The following is a 25,662-nucleotide window of genomic DNA, read 5'->3' as shown; positions in this document are numbered from 1 at the left end:
TTTTGCGCACACGCGTAATGATAATACGCGTGTAAATGTATATGTAAAAACCGACGTGTGTAATACTAGGTTATCAATGCATCCCACTGTCCACAACACAAGATCCACTTATTTCTATGACTGCCTATGGAAAAAACGAACGAGCGGAACGTACGAGCCTTCGCAGCAGCTTTTAATGTCACGGCGTACGTAGTAGCGTCTTAAATACATATCTAATTCATCGTGTGCTGCTTTTAAGTACGACCGAGGGGAGTTGCTTCGATAATAAAGGAGTTATCGAAGCGACTGAATGATTGATTACTCTGCCTTATATGGTTCGGTTGTTTGAAAAATAATAATGATATCTCGTAAATTTTTGTGCGCTGAACTCAAATGCGGTTTCAAAAATTGTTTATTATGTTAGGTTTTTGAAAAAGTTTAAACAAAAAATGCAAAAAACAGCGATTTTAACAATGTTAGGTATATCAAACAAAATATTTTTGTTTTTATAATGAGCTCTCGATCGCGCGTTATCTTACGATTTTAAGCTAAACTGTAAATAGTATAAACTTTAGAAAATCGCAAAAATGTTATAACGTCTCTAAAGAGGAAATATTGTAATCAGCAATCTCAAAACTTCTTAGATTCTAAATTTGGTGTAAATCGAAAAAAATGTCCTCTTTTGCATTCCTTTTATCAACCCAGTACATAAAACTTTGAGAATTTCTCGACATAATTAAATGTTTCCCCTTTTATGTTTTGATATCGCACTGAATTGTCGAACGTAGTTTTACGACAATTGTTCATGTTCTTCGAACAATCAAAGTAATAAATAATTCATAGATAATGTTGATAGCTAATTGATTACATGATTGAACATGGATTGTTGCATTAAAATAAGTTGATTTTATACAGATCAAATATTAGGGAACACATTCATCGACTTTACATAATATTCTCCTTCTTTTTATCAATTGCCAACGTTGATTAGCCTATTAATTAGTCCAGTACAATGTCGCTAATCCGGCATTATTAAAAGCCAGGTAGTATCCGATTAATGAATTTACCGGACTATTGGACTATTTACCGGAGTGTAAGGAGATAAATTAAGTAATAAATAAAGTTGTGAAAGGAACTAGAGAAGCGACGATGTACTTTCGCGGAAATGTAAATAATGATGCATTGGCGATGGTTTAACGGTCACTAATAGATAAATTGCAACACGCATGTGTTAAAAATCCGATCTTTTGCTTTCCACCGTATCTTTCACAAAATAATGTCAAATTATTGGACATGCTAGTGTATTGAAGTGCCGGAACAGCGAGATTTTATTGTAATTGTTCTGTTGAATTGCAAAACATACTGCTAATTAGGTATTTTCATGTAAAAGTCGCTGCAATGTTTCGAATGTTGTGTCGAATTATAACTCGACTATAAATGAAATATAACTCGAATATTGACTTATCTGAACATTGACCAACATCGCTTGGGGTACGAGTCCATCGATACCAATACTATAAAATTGCGCCTTCATTGTTTCCTTATCGGAGTCCTATCTGTTCCGTGAGAATCTCCGCGGCCAGTCAGCCAGTCAGCTAGCCATACCAGAGGTTGCATCCCTACTCCACCAGTTGCACGGCTGGCTCGTGCCGAGCAGGGCATCGGCCGTTTAAACGAACACGCATGCGTTTGGTTTCAGAGAATGGGGTGAGGATGAAAACGTCGACCAATGAACACCGGGTGAGCGACGACCGCCCAGGCGGAGCATAGGGCATAAACGAGACGCGGCACAAGCAGTCTTCGCCAAACGGCGTCCGACAGCCGAGGGAGAAGCACGCTGTGCCATTTAGAGGGGAATCTTGACAAGAATTCCTGAAAAGATCAACGTTTCTTTCCTCGGTCCCCGTGACAGCTGCTCGACGTCGTCTCACACGGCTCACGCTTATCGACGTGGATTTGCGCGAAGTCATCACTTGGGCGCAATGGAAACACGAAGCAAGAAGCGAAAGGTGCAGCGTGAATTTTGAAGAAATTCAGTCAAAGCGGCAAGAAGAGAGGAAGAAGATGCTGCACGGCACTCTGCCGAGGGCCTTCCTGGCCCCGGGTCTCAGCTACATGAGCTACTACAGCGACGAGATTCATCCTGCTTACACCGCGCCGCCGACCACGTGGCACATCCCGATGGAAGATCCGTCCTCGCCGATCTACTCGCGGATCCCATCGGCGGAGCATCACGCGCCGTTGCAGCCCTGGGAGTCGTCAGGCTCCTCGACGCCGTGTCCGTTGGATTTGTCTCTCAAGTCGTTGCCGACGCCGAAAACGGAGGAAATGATCGAGGTGGGTGATGAGAAAGATCTCAGAATCCGCGAGGAGCTGCAGCCCCGACCCGAAAGTCGCAGAGACAGCGAGGACGATCAGCAGCTGGTGGTGGACGATCTCGACACCTTACGCAGCCCATCGGCGCAGAGCCACCCGAGTCACTACGAACGACTCGTTCTCGGCAAAGAATCACCTCGCTTCCACAACTCGATCGTCGACAAGATTCATCATCTGCCCGTGGAGGAGAGTACCCGGCTGCCGCCGTATCCCGGAACCGAGCTCGCGTCGAAATATCATCTGCACAATCAGAAACTTCTCCTGACGAGCCCGACGCATCTGCAGTCGATGCAAAATTATCAACAATTACTCTTAACGCCGCAGCAGCATCTTCAGAGCGTGGACGCGCCTATGACGCCACCCAGCACTCCGTCGCCGCCTCAGTGTCCCAGAAGGAGGATTCGCGAGGAGGATCTCATTTCGTCGTCCTCGGGTTCCGCTTCGGGCGCCTCCGCGTCGACCCCAAAGCAGACCAGCAACGAAAAAGCCGCTGTCCCGAGGCCGAAGAAGAAACACGCCAGGCGACTTAAATTCGACGAAGACACCAGTAGCCCGGTGTCGGGCACCGTGATTCTTGGCCCGGACGAGGCGGTGGTGACCGGCGACATCGATCCAGCCTTCAACATCGTCGAGGTCACGGAGGAGGCGCGCGCCGAACTGGCCAAAATTGAAAATCGGCTCGGGCCGTACCGGTGCAAGCTCTGCCGGCAGCTTCATGAGGACGCTTTCCAATTGGCACAGCATCGATGCTCCCGGATCGCTCACGTGGAATATCGTTGCCCCGAGTGCGACAAGCGGTTCTCCTGCCCGGCCAATCTAGCATCCCATCGACGCTGGCACAAGCCCCGGTTGCCCAACAACGACAGCTCCGCGTCCTCGGCGACATCGTCGTCCACCTCATCGACGTCGGGGACCAACGCCGAGATTCCCTGCACCAGGTGCGACGCCAAATTCACCAGGCAAGCCGCCCTGCGGAAGCACCTGGCCACTCAGCATCCTGAAACCAACAACAACATCAGCAGTAGCAGCAATAACAATAACACCACTGCCGATGGTGAAAAAGCCATCAGCAAACCAGACATAGCCCAGGTGGTTCCGACTAATCAGTTGACCAGCGAGATGACCTGACACCAATTTCCGGCGAGACCCCTGCCAAGACGACCCGGGCTCTACTGGAGATTCGGCCTCGACTTGTAAGAGACGCGGGATGATGCTTCTTTCAACCGATTGGATTTCTTCAATAATTTTGAGGCTGTCGTAAATGTGAGTGCACAATCAAAACACTCTGCATGTTTATTGTAGTATTAAGAAACAGAAAATACGAAAAGAGGAAAAGAAAAAAAATTAAAAAGAGAAAAAGCATTATTGTTATTGTTGTTAGGAAAAAATTCTTAATTTCTGATCAATAAATTTTCTAAATTAAATCAAATTTATTTTATTTTATGTTCTCTACTTTAATTTATTAAATTTTTAATTATCCAACTGCTTTGTTTTCTTCTATATCTAGTCATTTAATTTCTAATTATTCAGTTTTTAATTCTTTTAAATTTCACAAAATTCTTCTAGTTTGTTTTATTTGAATTTATTAAATCTTTTAGATTATTTAAATTTTTAATTATTAGATTTTTGGGTGTGAAAGAGATTCTAGTCACATTCATATTCTAGTCTTTGCACTTCTAGTCTTTACATTCGTATAATACTCTTTGTATTTATAATATATGATTTCTTTATATTTGCGTAAAGTTTTTTAATCAAATTTTCAATAATCAGTTTATCTTGTTTTATTTTATTAAATTTTTAATTATTTAATTTAGTTACGAAAATTCGTAATCTTTAGACGTTTTATCACAACTTTTAAACGATTTAGTATCAACAAATTCAATTTCTAGTCACTTTATTTCTATTCATTTAACTTATTAAATTGATTTTATTATTTTCGTAAATTTTCAATTAGTTTACGTTGCGAATTAGAAGGAGAATCTCTAAAAATTTAATAGTGTGTTAAAGAGTAGTAGAAAGGAGAAAGTAAAGAATGTATCGTCATTTCTAGTCATTTCTCTAGTCGTTATATCAGTCTATGCATTAATAACGCATATTACTTGTTTGAAAAAATTAATCCAGGTCTTGAAATTGATATAGGAATATAATTATACATGTTAAATTTAATTTCCGTTCTCTCAATCTGTCGAGTAGAACATACACTCCACTTACTTCTGAATCGACTTCTCGTAATCTATGTTTGCCAAAAATTTTTACTGCTCCATTTATCATATTTCAAAGCCTGAGACACTTCTTACATTCCGCGCAAATAATGGCGTGCTAATTTTACTCACAAAATTTACCGGGGAAAAACAGGGTTGCGCATTATCGTTGTATGAATCAAACTTGTTTAATGTATCTATCGCCGACGCGGATTGTCTTTCTATTTTTTTTCATCAATTATAATACGATCAATACATTGCAAATTCTTTAAATTCAGCTATTTTATAAAATTCTAGTCTTTTCATAAAGCAGCCTAGATTTTTTATAAAAAGACTGAGTTTATCAAAAAATTGCGACATATGGATTATATTGATAAAAAAAATTAGAAAATAAATATAAAATATAGATTTCATTCCTGTGTATTGTTAAGATCTTAGTATACGACTTATAAACTGATGCATTGATAATTGAAAGAATAGTAATCAGCAGCAAGTAAGATGCAAAAAAATTCTAAGATATGATACATTACATTTCACAATGTACCGATGCCAATGTTTAACACATTTCTTTTGCAACTGGATGATTATTATTTAAAAATATAAAGAGAAAAAATTATTTGGTTAAATTTAATAATTTTTTGGTAACATCTTATAATATTATATATAATTTAAGAGAATCTTTTAACTTTATCGTTTAAATCTTTAACAATCTGATGAATACGTAATAGCAAAATCGTTTACAGTTCTATAGCTAAATAATAACTCACGTTCCTATGTGTTCAATGTCGTTCTATCAAATCGATGCTTACTTATATCATATATGGCACTGGTAGAAAAAGTTGTATTAGAAAACATTCACCTGCAATCGACAGTTTATGTTAGTACACGAAAAACTTGCTAAAAGAAAGCAAATACTTGGTAAAATATAGCAAAGTTACGTGAATTCTTAAATATGCGTTAAATATAAACTTTACGTTATTTCATTGCTGATAGCTGACATATTGTGGATAATTCTCATCTCTTTCCTAAAACCCTCTTCCTTTTCTCTTCTGCTTTTTCCTTGATCTTTCTAATTGCTGATAAATGACATATAAGAATCGTAGCTGTAGATTCGAGATTATCGAGTGCGTTCTTGCCAAAGCATAGGAATTGTGGAGACCAAACGAAGATCTCTCTAATCAGTTTTAGTCAAGTACTTAACTTCTACTCGTAGAATCGTGCCATGTAATTAGAAATAATTTTTAGCGTTCTGTAAATTTCTGTAAAATTTAGGCGGTGTAATTGCGAGCGGATGAGAAGAAGCGATATTTCGTGCGATGTAAATCTGTATATAACACGCGCGATGTACATATAGCGAGGTGCGATTGGGCGGAGTGATAGGAATTATCTGATACCACGGTCGCAATTTGTCTAGCGTTAAGTTGGTGAGTTGATTTATGCCCGTTTCTACCAAAGAAGTTAATCTCTAAAAACATTCAGTTAATTTCATTTAACGCCATTCTTTGTGTAATCTTCACTGTTTGTTAATATTTTTGAAATTGCATTAGTCATTTAAATATTTTTATTTTATTTTCAATCGGTGTATTTATTTTAAATATATCAAAAAGACAAAAATAGCAAAATAATTTTTTAAATACATATATTTTATATATATAAAATATGTCAAACTAGAACATAAAAAATAAAAGGTTACAGAGATTAATGCCGTATATAATAATTTTTTATATAAAATTTTTTCCGTGTAGTAACGCAAACTTTTTATTTTTATAATTTTAACATAAAATTTTAATTTATAGTGTAATTCATGGATCTTATATTATGAGCTCTCAAACGTATCGCTAACTTATAATTAATAACACTTACATTATAATTTGTATGAAGCTATTAATTTTTTAAATTATCAATTATATCTTTTAAATAGTCAAGTAAAAGAATGATTTAAACAGACTTTTACTAATTAATTCTTGTTTTTGATTTGTTGAGAATATTTTCTATGATTGATATTTTCTTATTTTTTTCTTTATTATATTTTTTAATTTTCTGATTTTTTGCGTAAAATTCTAATCGTAGTATTCGCTATTTTCAAAATTTTATTTTTACTGGAAGAGTTGCAAATTCTTTTAGGCGAAATTCTTGTTTTTCTATCACACGTCAATTCTGGAATAGAAATTATTGTTTGCCTTCTTTAAACATATAAAAATATTGTAAAATTATCATTATGTAAAAATTTATAATTTGTGAAATTTACGAATACTAGCAGTCTGTCCATTATAATTTACCGTAACAAAAATTTATTCGTTATTTTCTTCTTTAATAGGAATTTCGATTAAAAATTTCTGTATTTCTTTCTGAATAGGAATCTATCGATCATTACTTGTCTTCATTTATTTCATTTAAATATTTCTTGCTAAAATAAATTTTAAATTTTATATCAAAATTAGTTTATAAAGTTTAAAATCTGTTTAAGAAATTCTTAAAATATATTATTATTTTAATATTTAATAAGAAATATATATATTATATCTTTAATCTTATATTATAGTTTATTTAATATATTGTCCATAACACTGCTTATATCTATTACTTGCATTGTTTCAATATAGTAGCGTTACAGGTATTTTAAAAAGTTATTTTCTGCATCTTTTCTAAAGCTATTCGGATAGCTCGTTTTCTTCTTTTATCATTTGTATTTTTGCAATCAGCAACAGTACACGCGTGTCACTCATTATTGATATTTCCTAATTATAATGCTTTTATACATTCTGTTTTTTTATAAGGTCAGTAGAAAATCTGAAAAAAAGATTATAGTATATGTAAATTATATAAAAAAAATTATACAAAATACATAACGATTGTTGCCGTAATACATATGGATGCGGTTAATGTTGTTCTGCTTGTCTCTTCTCCTTCTTTATTGCGGTCGTTCGGGAACTCTGTTGATCTTGACATCTTAATGGCTTAGTTTATACCAATCGTTTGATATCGCATATCAATTAGTATATTAATGGTAAATTCGTATTAAACGGTTTAATCTGAGTGATGTAAATGATTTATAGTATCAATAAAGTACCAATAGAGTATAAATAAAATGTCGAATTAAGCTAATTAGTTCGAATTTAGAACTAATATACTAATTGATATGCGGTATCAAACGATCGATGTATACTAAGCCAATAATGGCTCGAGTCCTGACTCGAGTTCCTTTTGTCGGCACCTGTTTCGGGAATCTTCTCCCTACTCCTTCCTTTCTCTTTCTGTCCTACTTCTGTTCCTTTCTATCTATTTCTTCTTCTTCTCTCTCTCCCTCTTTCTCACTCCCACTTTCTTGTATCTCTCTCTTTTTCTGTTTACTAGGAAAAAATTTTCTAAAAATCTTGTTTTTCCACATTTTTTCAACGGTCTAAAATTGAGCAAAACTGATATTGTTAATAAACACGAATAACACAGTTAGATAGAGCCCGAAATAAGCTTTTAAATGATATATAATCAACATATAATGAAATAATTTATTTTGAAATGCGTTTCATAAAATTGCAGACATCAAAACAATTATTTTTCGATCAACCTAATATATTAACCTAATATATCATTACAACCTAATTATACACCAAACGAATAACTGATTGCACTGATTGTATTCTGTTCCAAAATTTATCGTGCTTTGTTTTGCAGGTAATAAAACGGCGTAACCAATCAGATTTATTACCTCCCCTTGCAGTTGGCGTTATCTCTCTCGCCCTAACACTCCCTCTTATCTCTTACTTCCATGGTAGAAACGGTCATTATTCACAATTAGGCGAGTCTATTACATTCCTTAGAGAAAGCAATTGATTTCACAAACGTCGTTTAACTATGGTTCCTATTTTTAATATTAATTTATTATTAATCATTTATATTAAAAACTTCTGATTTTCTTTTGTAGTTCGTTCGTTCACTTGTAATTGATTATTATACAATATATATTAAAATTGCTTATAATTGTCTATTTTATTTTTAATACTGTTATCTGTAGTTTTTATTATTATTATAATTTTAACATTGGTTATATTATTGTATTATTATTTATCTTTTTTTATATATTTAAATCTTTTATAGCAATCAGTTTTGCGTTTATTTCAAATTTTCTGAAAACTATAGTTATTATAAATTCTTATTAATGCGTAACATTTGGTAACGTCTTAGAGTTAATAATTGATGGTAATTGATTGATGAATAATTTCTAATTATATATGTATATGTGCTATTTTAATATCTAGGTTGATCGACGTAAGAGAAATCTTTTAGCTTCAATAAAGCCCCTATATATACAATTGTAATAGTTACATAACTATTACTATAATGTTGCGAGTATATACGTATGCAATAATTGTGTTGCAAATTACAAATCAAATAAATGAAAATTTAATGAACAAATAAATAATTTGAATAACTGTTTGGGATAGGTCGTATAATGTATACTTTTTTTTATTGTGTAATTAACATGCTGGTGATAAGAGATATACTTTGAATGACTTGTTTTTGAATTTATGGACTGATTGCAAATTATTAATCATTAGTTTTAGTGCACTGATCTTAGAGATCAGTATACAGCTAACATCAAAGATAGTTAAGGTACTTGAAATGTAAAATATAAAAAGTTCTTAATGTACAGGGTGTCCGAAAAGTTGGTTCTTTTTTTTTTAATGCAAGGATATACTTTAAGTGTATCTTTATTCAATTGTATATTTTCTTGTTCATAAATTTTCACCATCGTTTGCACAATTCCATTTTTCAGAACTTCAATTTTCCGATACAAAGTTTCTCAAGTTACGGCAACTTTCCGGACAACCTAATAATTATACAATAATTACATTATACTCAAATAAAATTAGTGAACATACTGATAAATGCTTATTAACGATCGACCGTGTAATGTATAGGTTTTTTTTTTGGAACATTATTCATTCTTTAGCCGCGTGGAAACTGATCTAATTGTGTCTAGTCATATTTCGATAATAGCATTAAGAATTCGAAAATTACTGTTGAAGCTTAAGAATTCAATGGAAAAAAAATTCAATAATAAAAGTCTGAGTAGATCTCTAGTTACGATTTCTAGTCCTGTAGTTACAAGCAAATTATAAATGTAATAAATATTACACGCATGATAGACTGTTGAAATCTACTCTAAAATGGCAAAGACTTGAACGTGGAATATTGATAATTAGACGTTGCTATTTTAATTGTAGAAGCAAAATCCCTGTAAAGATATGACTATATCAACTTTAATTTACTTTAATTGCTAGAGTTAGATATTCTTACTGATTATATGATAATAATGCAATTTGTGCCGGTGATTATGAAAGTGAGATTATGAAAGCTAATTGTAAGTAACAAATTTGAAAAAATTGATTTTATCACTTATTTTGTATTACATCGATCTGTAAAGTCAAAATATCTCAAAACAAAAAATTATCAAAACATATGACTTAGTTCACTTTTGTAATCATCGGCACATTTATATTTGCTCGTGTGTAATCTTTTGTTTGATTATGTTTTGAGTTTCTCATTATCATTTGTTCTATTAATTTAGAACAAAAGAGTACTTTCTAGTCATGATTTGTAGGCGACGAAAATATAAGCAGATGTATTCTATTAATATATATACAATCTAGTCAGAATCTAATCTCAAACATAATCTAATCCGTTGTAATGAATGTACAATTTATATAGTTGTAGCATTTCTAAGCACTGTGAATCAGTAAAGAATTATGTGAATTAACGGAGACGCGAACAATTAATTATATTTCGGGCGGAATGCAATTTTAATATTTAATTTAATTTTACGCACTTAAAATCAATCGCAGTTTTCATTGCTTCGTATTTCAGTTGCAATCGCAAAAATCTATTCACAATACATAGATATAGAATTATATAACAATATAGTGTTATCGATCTAATTAGTACTTGTAAGAATATAATATTAAGTATGTGTCGTATACGTTATACATAATTAATCAGATATAATTTATGTATTATTTAAAAATAAGCGCGTGAGAGATTGCGTAGGTTTTTAAGACACTATATATGTATTCGAAATATATTTCTCGAGATTGTATATAAAACATACACGTATATATGTATGTATAAATGTATGATATCACTGTATTTATCGGATCTCGCAACAAATCTTTTGCATATACCTATTATGTCCGATTACGTTGCGTTAGATTAATTTGCGGATGCGTTGCGCTGTCCATATCTGTACATAATATTTTGATTTCTGAAATAAAATGTTTCTCAAAAACGCAAATCTACTTTTTATATCTATAATTAACCTATGTATTTATGAACGTAAAAGAAATATTTACAAAAAAAATTTTTTGTTTTAATTTTGTGAAAATTTTAAAGCTTAATCAGCTTTAAACCATGCTCTTCATAAGTCGGTATAATTTTGCTTCACACTATTTGTTGGCACACTGCGCCTAATTATAATTCGCAAATCGATAATATTTAATGTACTTTGATGTCACAGAACACAGAATTTTATTTACTCCAACAGGAAGCTTTCACTGCATTGAAATCACATTGTCACGATTGTCGCAGTTATGTAACGATTCAGAGGGAATGACGAAAGAAGAGAGAGAAAAAAGTTACGGGATCCTTAGGCGCAGTATTGTCCAGGGATGAGATGCCCTTCCATATTACTTCACTATGTGTCGCCATAATGCCCCTTCGTAGAATCCATACAGGGGAGGATTGGCGGTCCTGTAATCTTCGCGGAACCTTTGTGTGCCGTCCGAATAAAGAGACGTGTCGTGACCCCCATGGGAAAAAGAGAAAGAATGAGAGAGAGAGAGAGAGAGAAGAGGAGAGCTTTAAACCTTAAGAGGCTGATTTCTTTCTTCCCGAAATCCTTCGCAATCGTTCACTAATAGGGTTCTAGCTACTTCATGGGCGTACAAATTCTCTCGTCTTTTTACGATGAATCAAGCGCGGCTAGTTAGCTTATCAAGTAAAATATGAGGAATTAAGCAAATATTTTGGTGACACGGTGTGAAGGTAATTGATCAATTATTTAAATAAGATATAAAGGAACGAAATTGCATTATAATCAGGTAAAATCAGATTTATTTATTTATAGTCTTTTTTTTTTATTTTTTAATTAAAATTTAATTAAAATACAACTTATTACATTCAAACAAAAATATTACTTGTAGAAAAACTTCTACAAACGTTATATGTAAAGTAAGGTATTGTAAATAGCTCTTTAATATGAACGTCTCAGTTTTCTGTAAAATTTATAAAATATAACACACAAGGTTCTTTCAGCAACCTATTCACTTAGTCAACAATTCTGTGTGTTCGCAATATTCAATTAATTTATAATCTTCTTTGATCAGTCGTTAATTAACATGTTAAACGCCGAGCTGATTGTGCTGTCTTTTCTGTTTACGCAATACCGTCGAACCGAGCGACGTGATAATAGCTCATATCCAGCCGTGAAAAACACAGGTAGCTGTGAGCAGTCGCACCGCACTACACTTTTTTTTTTATAATCTTACTATTTTTATTTTTAAATGTCAAGGTATTTAAATTAAAACTTTTAATACTTCTTACATTTTATACCGTCGGTCATCGACGCGGCGTTTAATATGTCAATGGATTGATTATATTAATGAATGGATTTGATTTATTCGATTTTCGCGATTCTCTTTAATCACAGATTTACCACAATTTACCACCGTGTCGAACGGTATGCGTATGGCACCACAATAACGTCGTTAATCCAATTCCTGCGGGCTATCGGGATATTCCTGTTAGGGGACAACCTACCGTAAGCCAATTCCGCAACGAAGACCGGAAAGTCTGACGATAAATCTTCTTCTCTGTCTTTTACTCTCCGCTCCATTCCTTGCCGTCAGGTCGGCCGGGAATTCGATTGGCAGTGCATTTACCGGCGACAGGGAGATATATCCAGGTCCGAGAGATCGTGCCGACGTCCTGGCAAGACGACGACTTGAGAACGCCCACAAAGGTATTGCGGAATCTACTTAGCCCCTCCGAGATCTTCCCTTCTCACCTTTGCTCCTTCCTTCCTTCCTGGTTGTCGACAAGTCGTTGGCAGGATCGAACGATGTACCGGATATACCGGATACGGTATGTACCGGTGTCGGCGGAGAGCCGGCCGACGGGTCGTCGCGCCGCGCTCGCAGGAAGCAATTTCGCAATTTTGCTCCTTGACTTTGTCATCTTCGCTTTGCTATTCGCCTCGGCGAAATAGAATTTTCCCAAGTCGAGATGGAGTACAGCGGGGACAGCCTCGAGTGCAGCTTCTATATCGATGTGTCTTCGAAGAATTTTCAGAATTGCTCCTCCCGTGGGAAGTTTCCCTTCGCCGTTGTAAGTATGTCTATGTAAGTGTGTGTGTGTGTGTGTGTGTGTGTGTGTGTGTGTGTGTGTGTGTGTGTGTGTGTGTGTGTGTGTGTGTGTGTGTGTATGGCCGTTTACGCATGTGATTTGGGATGATGATTTTCCTTTGCTTTAAATAAAACGGAGATTTTGCAAATTCTAAATCGCTGTGGAGTTTAGGATAATTTTTGCTACGTTATTTTAAATAATAATATATTAAAAAATAATAATGTGATTGTGTATTAGATATATTAGATTTTGTATAATTGCGTGTTAATATTTAATTTTCGAAGCTTTGATTCTTTTACTGCCGATACTAAATTCTGAAGTATATGTACAGGCCTTTTTAACTGGCAACAATATACGCGCCCCAGCATGGTGCAGCCGGAGGATATTACGTCTGCAATAGTACGAATGAGATTCGTTTCATTCAATTACTTCAATAAAAGCTCCAAACTTTATTAGAATTGAACGTGCTTCTCGAAATATGAAACCGAGCTTTTTTCGATGGCCTTATGCAGATAATTAAAATTAGTAAAAATTCAATACCTATCTAAAATGTACAATGCTACAAATAAAAAGTTAGAACAAATTAATTTTTGCTGAGAAAAAAATCGGCATCTGTAGCTGAGAATCAAATTCATCAAAAATATTCTTTATAATTATTTTATTTATTTCTTCGACAGAATTGGGATGTTCCGTACAGAATGGAGCAATAAATTACATTAGAAGCAAGATGAAAATTGCTCACTACTACGCAGGGACCGAGAAAATCAGCGGTGAATCATATAATTGCTTGGCGCTTTAGCCCGACACGAGAGGATCACCACGAATCACCCTTAACTACTGTATTCAGTTGACGTTGATGTGTACGCTTCCCACATCAGTAATTGTTGCAACATTAAACATTTGTTTGACCAAACCTATAGGTCATACGATTAACTTTATGATGAAAATACCAGTCTACGCTGACACAATGATAAATCACGTTGACATTGAAACTTGGGCGTTCATATACGGAGAAAATTTTATATCAAAAATTACTATGTACGACAGTAGCCGCAGACCATAAAGGAATTACAAAAACTTTTAGTGTTTTTCACATATAATGGCCATAGTATTTAAATTTATAATTTTTCTTATGATCCGCGGACAAGGATTTATTGTAATTTAATAAGGACAGCTGCATCTCATAAAACACTAATTACATTAAATGTTGCTTTTTTCTAACTTGTCGCTTGTTTAGCAATTTTATAAATTAGTACAAGTTAAAACTTAACATTAAAATTACTGTTGCACTAATATTTTATTATTGATAACATAGTAGACACATTTTTTAATAAAATTAACATATCTGGTGAAAAGTATTGAAAAATATTTCTTGCAAAACATCAGATATGTTCTGTGTCTTCGGTCCGAACGGAAATAGATCACATTCGAGACGGAAATTTCTCTTTCGAGATATCCGGACATCTCGGTGGAAAAAGATTCGAGACAGGGCTTTTCCCAAGCTTTCACAGTTATTATCCTCAAGATACTTGTCGTTTAAGAGATCAAACTCAGGATCGAAACAACGAGTTGTTACGGTGCCCCAGACACTAAATAAATATGTGCATTAAAATAATTTTTTTTTACAGATTATGTTAGAGTCAAGTAATTTTTTTTTAAATTAATGTAGTATGTATTACAAAACACAATAATGATTGAAATGTAATAAGTCAAATTTATATAGTTAATATTAATTTAATTTAACTATTTTGCAAAGTATAAAAAATATGCAAAAAGTAATAGTAATAATGAGAATTTTTTTGTTCACACACACACACACACAATTAGTATCTTATAATGTTATAAAATAATAAGTAAAAATAATATCATCTTTTTTTAAATCTATAGTGCCACATACTTTACCAGCCCTGACTGGAAGGATATTGTGGCGATGTGCGCCAGAACGGCGATTGTTTGCCGAGTGGTAAAAGCATCGTTTTCTGTTTGTTCATCTTTTAGGCACGACGTGCGTTCTGCCCGATGCTTTTGTATGACATCGTGTTCTTTCTCACCCGACCGATTTTATATCAACATAAAAATTAAATGGAGTATAACAATGCAACGCAAATCTACTTATCATTTCTATCATTTTAATTAATAAATTAATAAAAGAGTAGATAATAGAGCATATAGTTAATAATACACAGTAGCGCGATCACAATGCAATTAGAATTAATGGTACTGAAGGTAACTTTGATGTATTATTTTATCTGATTGATGTTAACACACAATCGCTTCCCGAGGCGAAAATTGCTTCGAACCGACCCCAAGTGTGTATCCGCTTGTCACAGGCCTCACCCTTCGGGTTTCCTCAGTAAGTTGATCAGTTTTCGCTAACATCTTCCTACCGGATATACACAGAATGAATGTGCAAATGCTATACAAACATCTGACATTTGATCTGTATAAATAAAATATAATTCTGCAATCTGAGAGATAAGATGAGATCAAAGTATGAAAGAATATCAATTTTTTTGTAATAACTCAATAAAAGAGCAAATAAATATTCTAATTTTTCATATTTTGGCATGGTTTTGCGAGAATTATCCGATCAAAGTTAATTAATGAATTTATATTATGTGCTACTCTCTCTTTTCATTAAAACAATCTACTTATCATTTCTATCATTTTAATTAAGACTCGCATTGAAGATGTGAGTTTTCATTACAATTTTCTTGTTATCGTTTAAGACACACTCTCAAGAGAGAGAAATGTCAAGGTAAATTTATGTATTTTTATCCTCCAATTTAAAGTGAATATCAAGTGAAATGGTCGTGTTTCGCGTTGATTATAAGTGCAGTGAGGCCAATCGTGTATTTATACAATGTATATTTATACAAAATCGTGTATTTATACAAACCGACTAAGTGACAAAATTTTTCATATTTTTGTTTTACATGAATCGATCAAACTCTTAATAAACTTAATCATAAAAATCGCGCTAAAGGTGAGGTGCTGTAATTGGTTCGACACACGTCCGAAAGAGAGGAGAATAGAAGAAAGATCTTGTTCAGATTATGATCTGTGATTTATATCAAGCGGTGATGTACGGGAAAAGATAATGTGTGAAAAGTTGAAATATTGCAAGCTACTTGGAGTGGGCCGAGACGCGTCGATTATTTGACAACGCCTGTAGTATGGCAGAAGAAAAGTTTTGTTTAAGATAAAGTAGCGATTCATCGCGATTCGCGCGAAAGAATATTATGTAAAAGGCGGGGTACTGCATCAGGAGTGGTCCGAGGCGCGTCATTTTGTTAAAAACGTCGATAGTGGAGCAGAAAGATGTTGTTTAGATCCGTGACGATTCACGCGAAAGGATACCGCACGAAAGGTGAGGTACTGCAACCCGAGTGGCGTCATTCTGCTGATAACGCCGGTAGTGGGGCAGAGGAAAGGTCTTGTTTACATCAAGTGGCGACTCATGCGAAAGAATACTGCGCGCAAGGTGGGGTACTGCAATCGGAATGGTCCGCGACGCGTCATTTTCTCTTATATCGTCGATAGTGGGGCAGTAGGAAGACCTTGTTTAGACTAGCGGCGATACTGGCGAAAGCATACTGCGCGCAAGGTGGGGTATTGCAACCGGAGTGGTCCGAGGCGCGTCATTTTGTTGATAACGCCAGTAGTGGGGCAGAGGAAAGGTCTTGTTTGAGATGAAGTAGCGATTCACGCGAAAGAATATTATGTGAAAGGTGGGGTACTGCATCAGGAGTGGTTCGAGGCGCGTCATTTTGTTAAAAACGTCAATAGTGGAGCAGAAAGATGTTTAGATTCGCGACGATTCACGCGAAAGGATACCGCACGAAAGGTGGGGTACTGCAACCGGAGTGGTCCGAGGCGCGTCATTCTGTTGATAATGCCGGTAGTGGGGCAGAGAAAGGTCTTGTTTACGTCAAGTGGCGACTTATACGAAAGAATACTGCGCGCAAGGTGGGGTACTGCAATCGGAATGGTCCGCGACGCGTCATTTTCTCTTATATCGTCGATAGTGGGGCAGAAGGAAGATCTTGTTTACGTCAAGTGGCGAGTCATGCGAAAGCATGCTGCGCGCAAGGTGGGGTACTGCAATCGGAGTGGTTCGAGACGCATCATTTTATAGACATCGCCTATAGTAGGATAGAAGGAGGTGCTGTTTAAATTAAGAAGATTACGTCTTTAACCCAAGCGGTACGAGAGAGAGATGCACAATTTTCCTAGCAACGCCAATAAAGGAGAGCAGATTGGAGGTTTTATTAAGACAAAGCGTGATGATTTACGTGAATAAATTTACGTGCACATCTATTGTCGCAATTTGAGTAGTTCAAAATGCACTCACTCAAGTTTTATTAAAATAGAGCACAACAACGATGTAAAAAATTGTAAAATAAATATTAAAAATATCTTTAAAACAAAGTAAAAAAATTATGCTAAGTATACACGCTTATCGGAACATTATTATACAAAATAATATTGTTTTAATGTACTCCTAAAGATATAATATAAGAAACTGGCGTTAATTAAAAATGAAAAATTGTATTGTATATAAAATATTTTATTTAATGCAAATTATATTTAATATTTAATAGAAAAAAAAGCTGTAAAATAAATAATATTATTAATAATATTATACATATAATTATACTATACATACCATTTTTTTCGTAACTTTGGTAATAGGAATGCTTTTCTCCCTACAATTAATTTTTCATATCGTCACTGTAACGGAGTTCACGAACGAAAGGAGCATAATTACTTTGCTCGGCGGTATTAAAGGAGAGAGAGAAAGAGAGACGCGCCTCTCAATCCACGAGCCTTCCTATTCAAGTGATGGAGGATCAGCTGCAGGAAAGCACCTTATACCGGGTACTCGCGCTACCTAATTCCCTGGGAGTTCTTTGATACGCCGCCACGAAGGCCCGCCACAAAGGAGAAAATAAGTATCACTCAATGATAATCTCCGATCCGCGCGATGTGGGACACACGTCCTTGCGTGGAGCTCACGCTCTGCGATAATTCGACGCAAGTATTGCGTCTCGACTCCGCGACGGAGTCGTAGACGGTTAAATTCCGCATAAAAATCCCGACGGTAAGATCCGAAAAGCGATAGCACGAGAACGCGCGAACAATTGTCAATAGTAACCAGAGATGAATGAAGGAAAACGATATATCTTACGTGTGCAATAATCTGGGAGATTTTGAGTTTGTTTTTTTAATAATGTTTACTAAAGAAATTAACCGAGACGTGATGGAATTAGAAAGAAAAGTGATTTGAAAAATAGAGAACAGAGAGGGGAATTATTTTCAACTGTATTCAGAGATCGAAACGATTATTACTGATCTTTGCGAGCTGACCGAGCAGACTGAATTCCAACGAACTCACAAATCAGCTATTTAGGTTCGAAAATAGCTGACAAAAATGGGAAACACTAACACCAGTACAAGTGTATGTCCGTGAGCCGCTGACTGTCAATAGAAGAATGCAGAAAAACTGCCTCGAGAACCAAAACTTGAGAGAATATGATATCGAACAGCTCAACAGGTCATTTAAACGAGATTAACAAAATTTTAGTAGAAAACACAATAGCGAATTAATTAAATGTAATTAAGTGTAAATAAAATAATTAATACAAGAATACAAAATAAAACTGAGAAATATGAATAATAATGATTTTATTCAAATGAATAATGTATTCCCTTTTTTTATATATTAATATAAGAAAAAGAAAATAAATAATTATTGAAATTTTTATTAATTTATATATATTTTTTATTAATTTTTATCAATTTATAGGAATTTATTAAATTATAGCTGTTTCTTTAAACATTTTCTTAAACAATTCTTGCTTGCATCGCTTACGTGAGTCTACAGATTTAAGTCGCTTCGTATCTTTCGCGTTTTCACTGTCAAACACGCTCGCCACGGAGATGCGAAGTCGTCATTTCCGAAGTATCAAACGCAGACTCTGTCCTGAAACAAAGTTGGGGCGCGCTTTTGATCGCGCGTCCGTCGCTCGCGACGTCGTTTATTCGAACGCGCGTTTCCTGTCCCTCGTTTTCCAGGTGGACCGTTCAAGAGAGAGAGGAGACCTTTTTGACAGTCGTGGACGCGCGAAACGACGGTCGTCCACTCATTCGTTCGTTTATGCATTTCCGCTCGGTTGGATCGCAGGAGCGACCGTTCGTTTCCAGCCGCCTTCAAAGGAAACCGCAACGCGGAAACGGTTAGTGTCGTCTAATGATGTGGTCGAACTCTCCCGACAAGTGTAGGGACGAGCGAATCGACGATTGTCACACTCGTAAGTCATCTATTTCAATCATTGATGAGATCGAAGAAATAACGATTTATCATTTAATGATGCGGTTGCGGTGCTCAATTTTCAAAATTATAAATAAATAATGATCTGCGTATTATTGATTTGACATCGAATAATGATTGATATTTGCAATATTTAGCCGATATTTGAAATATTAATGCTTAATATTTCATTTCAATTAACAATTACATTTTTATCAAAATTAATATGGTATTCCTATCGAAAATGTTCGCAATTTTTACACACAAATAATTAAACTTATTTTTATTATGAATTATCAATCATAAAGAATAATGATTTAAAAGATATTTCAAATGTTAAAATGTTTACTAACAAGTAGAATTGTATAATAAAAATAAATACATCTAACATTTCTTTTTTACACTGTTACGTATGCATAGATATGATTGAATTAACGATAGAGATATTAGCAATTTTGAAGACAATTGTTCACGTTTGCTATTTAAAATGAAAATACAATATCAAAATTAACATTATTTTTCGATAAGCTCGAAGTATTGCATTGTATGAAACATTGTAAGTATTTTTCAAATATTCGAAAATAAATCATAATGATAATAAATTTACAAAAATCTGCAATCATAATGGACATTTCGATTCGCGATCACTAATTTCGGAATCCGACAACGATAAAAGCGACGGTGTGGATATATTGACGATTCTTTCGTCCTCGCTGGATGGTCGAGGTGAATTAAAGAAATCATAATAAATATCACAGAGACTCCTGCTAAACTTGTAAGCATTTGAGGAAATACATGGAGGCTGGAAGAAACATTATTGTAAATTAATTGATATATATTTATAATTTTGAAAATTAAAAATAAAAAGTATAACAAGGCTCAAATAATTAAAACAATTAATTAAAATAAACAGGAGCGTAAAGAGTCAGAAATATAATATAATGTATTTACAAACGATTCGGCCTGACATCAGGCCGAAACGTTTATAAATACATTATACTTTCAAATATGATTATATAAGCTTTCGCACGAAGATCTTGCGTTCTGGCTCTTTACGCTCCCGTTTATTTTAATTGATTAAAAATTAAAGATTGATAAATTTTTGCGTTTTAAAATAAAGATTGAGATTGCAAAATTTTTGCAAGTTTGTGAATACATACGTAATGTGCGTTTCTCGCTTTAAATCCCGCCTTTCGCATCTCTTTGAGCTTAATTCTGGTTCTCCTTTCGCAAAGTATTAGATTCTTCGTGAGGGATCTCACGATATCATCCACTTTTCGATCAAGCGTGTCGTCGGTGCAACTGTCATCCGAGCTAAAATCGAAAGCGGGCGATGATACGTCAAGTTTTCTGGCACGTTTCTTTTTAAGCTCCGATTCGCCGGTGTTAAAGAAACTCTCGGGAGGGTAAAAATCGATCAAGGATGAGCTGAACACGCCCGAATCTATCGAGCCGATACATCTCGACGATTTTGACGTTTCAAGCGTAGAATCGGCTGTGTATCGTTTTTCCAACTCAACGCGTGATTTTCTTTTATTCTTTCTATAAAGATGCTCGCGGCAAATCTTATTTTCTGCAAAACCTTCTCCACCTTCGGATACCTCGAACGTGTCATTTGGTTTGCTTATTGTTTTGATTAGAAATTTATTTGGGGAAATATACGGCGTGCATGTGTCATATCGCGCGACATCAAAGCTCGAATCTAAATTCGAACATGAACAATTGTTCATATTTAAATTCGAACCTGAGTAATTAATTTTTGAATCGTAGTCTAAATCATAATAATAAGAGTTTGACTGTATATTTGAACACGAATCATACGTATTCTGATCTTCGATCCCGAGAGCAAACTCGTCTTCGTTCTTCGTCAAGGAAATCAGACTCGAAAACTGCGTGCAAGAGAAATATTTCGAAAGTGTAGAATTCTTGTTTGAGTGTTCACTCATAGCGCCGGCTGATATCATAGAATCGTTAATAGAATTTGTATCTCGAATTTGTGTCTCGACTGAATTGATATTCGTTGACGCAATTAATGGCGTGAATTTTGATTCTTCCATTGCCATATTTTTTACAGAAGCTACTTCATAAAACTGATGATCGAGATTACTGCTTTTTTGAGAAACGGTAACAAAATCTTCCACATCGTTTTCGTTCTTTTCGGCCAAGGGATCGTCGAAGTCTCTATCTATTCTTCTCTTGATGTCCTCTAGAATGGCCATCTCACCCATCGCGCTCTCAACAATTTTCTTACGACATTTTAACTCTTCCAAATCGGCAAAATCTTTCATCAAGCTTTTCGCATACGTGTTATCGCTTAAAATTACAAAATTATTTCTTGGATAAACTTCATCGAAAAATTCGTCCTTGATAAAAAATTCTTGAAATTTGTCGTCGTCTTTCGTTAAATTCGAATCAAGAGAAATATGTCTGGCAGAGTGACATTTCACTTTTTTCTTCTTCGCACAAGTTCTATTTGAAGGATGAACTGTCTTCTTTATTGTAAGCGCTTCAATAGAATCACATACAAAAGTATCATTTAGACTCCTATTGGAATTTATCGAAGAAGCAAGAGTATCTTTTGGGTGTTCTTTATCTAATATTAAAGATTTATTATTAATATTGTCGGAGTACAAAATTTCTGGTACTTTTTTGTGTCGATTATTTTCTGATTTTTTAATAATTTTTTTAATATTTATCGAACTGTGCTTTTTTTTCGATATATTTCTTTTTTTCGCAATTATAGATTTATTTTCACTATTTTCATTCAGTTCTTGTCTTGAATTTACTCTTGCGTTGTCAAATATCAAAGGGAAGCATTTTTCATGATTTTCCAAGTTACTTCGCGAATTTTTGTCGCTGTAGCAAGTTTCCCTTAACGTCGCTGTTATCTCTTCTATCCGCCGATTTACGGCCGTGAATTTATTAATATACTCGGCACGCTTGTTCTCCAGAACTCGAACGCTCAACGATCCATTCAATTTTTCATAACACTTCTTTTTATTTGAGTTTTGTAAACCAGCATGAAAATTCGCAATAAATTCTTCGTAAGGCTTGTCATCGCAACATTTGTGATGAGAGATTTCTTTGTTCGTCGACTTTGATTTTTCTTTCGTTTTTTTCCGTCGCAAACTCTTTCTGCTCGAAGTTTGAATTTGTGCATCTTTTTTGATAACGCAAGATTTATCGCATTTATCATCTTTTTTCATAGAAAAGTCTATAAAATTGTTAGATATAAAAGACCGATTATTAGCAGCATGATTGTCTCGCAAAGAATCTGATATATAATCGTCGTTTTTCTTTTCAATATGTTGATGTGATTGATTATGATAAGAATAGTGATTATTCTTTTGAGTTCGATTGTGTTTAAGAATGTCCATCAGTTCTGTACGATTGATTATCATTGTTTGATGATTTGTATGCGTTTTAAGAAATACATCTGTTAAGTTTAACGTTGGAGTTGACTGCGCAATCCAATATTTACATATAGTCGGCCTGAAATCATATTTTTTACTGCTTTAGTATAACAACATAAAATAAAAAAAAATATATTTCTTAATATATTATTATATTTATTACGCATAATATGTAAACCAAAAGAAAACAATACAAAATACATCTCTCTTTATTTTTAAGTCTCAAATTAACTTAAATTTTAAGATTGAATTCTCTACCTGCAAATAATATTTAAACGCTTTTTAAAGTTTCTCGTCAAGTCACACGAGCTCCAGAGATCATTATTATCATCCAAACTTCTCGCGCCGCAATGCAAACCGATGGAATAAATCTTAGGTGGTTCCGAGATGAAATTTCTGGAGCGGCTTTTATCGTGTTGCATTATCATGACGCATTTCTCTTTACAACCGCGTCGATTATCGTAGAAAGATTTTATCAATAATTCCGGACGCCAATTTCGACGCGTTTGCATGCGCGGCGTAAAATCTTCGAGACGCCGAAAACCGTTCTTTAGTTGGTCTATCACGAGCAACGCTGACGTCCGAATTACTTTGACTTTCTTATGCGATATTTGAGCGATTTGAGATTTACGTGATCGATGTTGCGCATCTTGAGAAAATCTGTTACAAAATAATACAAATGTAATTAGTTGCAAATTACTCTGGATATTTAAAATTGCACATTCTTAAATTTCTAAAATTTTCATTTCAATATCTTAGATTTATAGATTTTTTAATATTCTTTTCTTGAATTGAATTCATGGTATTTTTGCATTTTTGATTATCTTAAAATATTTAAATCATAACGTCTTCGAATTTATGTCTAATTTTTTTCGATAGTTGCGTAACCTTGGGAATCAATCAATATTTTGCAATTGAATTAACGAGCTTACATATGCAAAATACTCAACAAGTTTAAAGATAAACATTCATCTTCGGTATCCAAATCCATGATTTGTTATAAGCACAACTTTTATGCAAGCTTAATAACATTTTTCCGAATAATAGTAAGACATCATAATATCTTCTTGTATATTATGCGCATTATAACATTACAGTGCGATCATTACGACTCTTTTCCGCCGCTAAAACATATAATAATATAAGAAATAAGATATAATTGAAGAACTGTAAAAATACCGATTCGATAGAAATGCAATTAAATACCGGGAAGGAAGAAATATATAAAAATATAATAACCTACACACGAATTCTGCTCACAATTTTATATCTGCTTTTTCTCAAATGTCATACAGTCCAATTTATTTCAACTCACCTTAATTCGACGATCAATGTCAAAATAAATTTGAATCTTTTAATCATCGCAAATACGAAATATTTGGATCATATTTTTTGGTATAAGTAGGTTAGTTTGCATAAGCACGAAATTAATGCTCGAAATCAGTGTTAATATTATTATTGACCGCTGATTTATCTTTATACGTGATACTGAGATTTAGAATAAGATGTAAAGACGAAAGAAAGAAAAACCGCGCAATCTGCCAAAATTATAATTGTTACATCTAAACTGTTTTAGACGTTTCGCAGACCATTGACATTTCGGAAAGTATCGATACTAATTTATAATTATTGCAATTTTAGAAGTAAAATTTGTTTGAAATATAAAATACAGTAAATAAAAGATAAAATATGTGGAAAAAAAGTTAAATATGCGTTTCGGAAATATTCATATATAATTTTGACTCGTTAATGGATGCTTTTTTATAAAAAAAGAAAGAGTTAATTTTTACCGAGCAGCGTAATTGACATCTCACTAGCACGCGATCAAGGGAGGATCATCCCATGAGGGGGTGCACATGCAGACTGCTATGAAATTCTCTGTGGAGCCGTTGGGCCGTCGTAGTGTTAAGTCATGTGCAACGGAATGCTTCATCACATAGCTGAGCTAGTTAGTCTACGCATTTAATAAAGGCCGACAGCAGCGATCGGCCAGCCAGCTATCGGTCGTCTCTTTCATGCGTGACACATTGCGCACAGCGCATTCCGTTTCCATCAAACGCGCACGATGGTAGCTTTTAACGTCGTACGAGCTAATTAACGAATTTACAGTTCAGAAATCTATCATTTTCCTTTACGCTTTTATTAAATATTTTATTATAAAATACAAAAGCATACTTTAAATTCTCAAATCGATCTTATGCTGCTTAGATGTTAAAATACAATATATTGTATATAACGATAAAAAAAAAAAAAAAAAAAAAAAATATATATATATATATATATATATATATAATATTATAACTACCTTTGTGTAATTTATCAGAGGTAATTGAACGTTCCGGTTACACGATTTAATCTATCAGATTCGCGTGGATGTGCAATTCGCCGGGGTGCTCGTTGCAATCGTTTCGGGAAACATTTCGCAACGTCAGAGTACACTCGCGTGGTTCGTTGAACGACCGCTTTCGTGTCAGCTTTGTCGCTTCGCCGCCCTGCCCTCTTGTTACCGCCACCCTCCTTCTTCGCTTTTAACCGCGTTTCGCCTCCTCTTCCAAGCACTTGTTGCATGCCCGTCTACCCTTGAGAGATCGAGAGATCCTTACTCCCGAAATTCCGCACACTTGTCTTAGATTAAAGTCTCTCGATTAAATGACTAAATCAGCGAAGAAACGTGACTTAGTTTAAAATATATATTTTTTTAAATTATAGATATAGTTGTAAAAATTATATAATACAGTTCGTTAAACACAGTTAATTGGTTTCCGTATATCAGCATAAATATAAATATAACAAATATAATATAATTTTCTTTTTATCGAATAGATAAGATTTAGAACCAGACAATTACATATATTTTATATAGAATTAACGACGACTGATCATTTAATGCCTAATCAGTAGTTCCTACATTAAACAAATATAATTATAGTTTAATGGTGAATATATACAATTGTCTGGTTCAAAACGCAAGTTAATTAAATTG

General features: G+C 34.4%; 2 protein-coding genes across 6 annotated transcripts; one reads left to right on the top strand and one right to left on the bottom strand.

Moving 5' to 3' along the window:
• Positions 1 to 1,622: 1,622 nt before the first annotated feature.
• LOC105668098 (protein glass-like) lies at positions 1,623 to 10,845 on the top strand. The gene has a single exon (XM_067351055.1). The coding sequence runs from the start codon at positions 2,044 to 2,046 to the stop codon at positions 3,481 to 3,483; it is 1,440 nt and encodes a 479-aa protein (XP_067207156.1). The 5' UTR covers positions 1,623 to 2,043; the 3' UTR covers positions 3,484 to 10,845.
• Positions 10,846 to 19,589: 8,744 nt separating this feature from the next.
• On the bottom strand, positions 19,590 to 25,095 carry LOC136996961 (repetitive organellar protein-like). 5 transcript variants are annotated; one of them, XM_067346973.1, is made up of 5 exons: positions 23,612 to 25,095; positions 22,938 to 23,339; positions 21,088 to 22,758; positions 20,427 to 20,580; positions 19,590 to 20,068 (listed from the first exon to the last, which is right to left on the bottom strand). In XM_067346973.1, the coding sequence occupies exons 1-5, from the start codon at positions 23,668 to 23,670 to the stop codon at positions 19,886 to 19,888; spliced, it is 2,469 nt and encodes an 822-aa protein (XP_067203074.1). In that variant the 5' UTR covers positions 23,671 to 25,095; the 3' UTR covers positions 19,590 to 19,885. The 5 variants fall into 5 exon arrangements, with proteins under 5 accessions (XP_067203074.1, XP_067203071.1, XP_067203072.1 ...); XM_067346970.1 differs by having other exon boundaries at positions 20,427 to 22,758; positions 23,612 to 23,803; positions 23,995 to 25,095; XM_067346971.1 differs by having other exon boundaries at positions 20,427 to 22,758; positions 23,612 to 23,803; positions 24,470 to 25,095.
• Between the last annotated feature and the right edge of the window lie 567 nt (positions 25,096 to 25,662).

Source organism: Linepithema humile, chromosome 1, assembly GCF_040581485.1.
Source record: "Linepithema humile isolate Giens D197 chromosome 1, Lhum_UNIL_v1.0, whole genome shotgun sequence".
Taxonomy (NCBI): domain Eukaryota; kingdom Metazoa; phylum Arthropoda; class Insecta; order Hymenoptera; family Formicidae; genus Linepithema; species Linepithema humile.
Note: the sequence above shows the minus strand (reverse complement) of the source record. Positions and strands in the feature narration are given on the sequence as shown.

Excerpts from the sequence above, each read along its gene's own strand:
- LOC105668098 (XM_067351055.1), top strand. The coding sequence starts at position 2,044 with ATGCTGCACGGCACTCTGCCGAGGGCCTTCCTGGCCCCGGGTCTCAGC.
- LOC136996961 (XM_067346969.1), bottom strand. The coding sequence starts at position 23,670 with ATGGATTTGGATACCGAAGATGAATGTTTATCTTTAAACTTGTTGAGT. Across the intron at positions 23,340-23,611 it reads TTGTTGAGTATTTTGCATAT|ATTTTCTCAAGATGCGCAAC; the intron begins GTAAGCTCGTTA and ends ATTTTGTAACAG. Across the intron at positions 22,759-22,937 it reads CGTTTAAATATTATTTGCAG|GCCGACTATATGTAAATATT; the intron begins GTAGAGAATTCA and ends ATATGATTTCAG.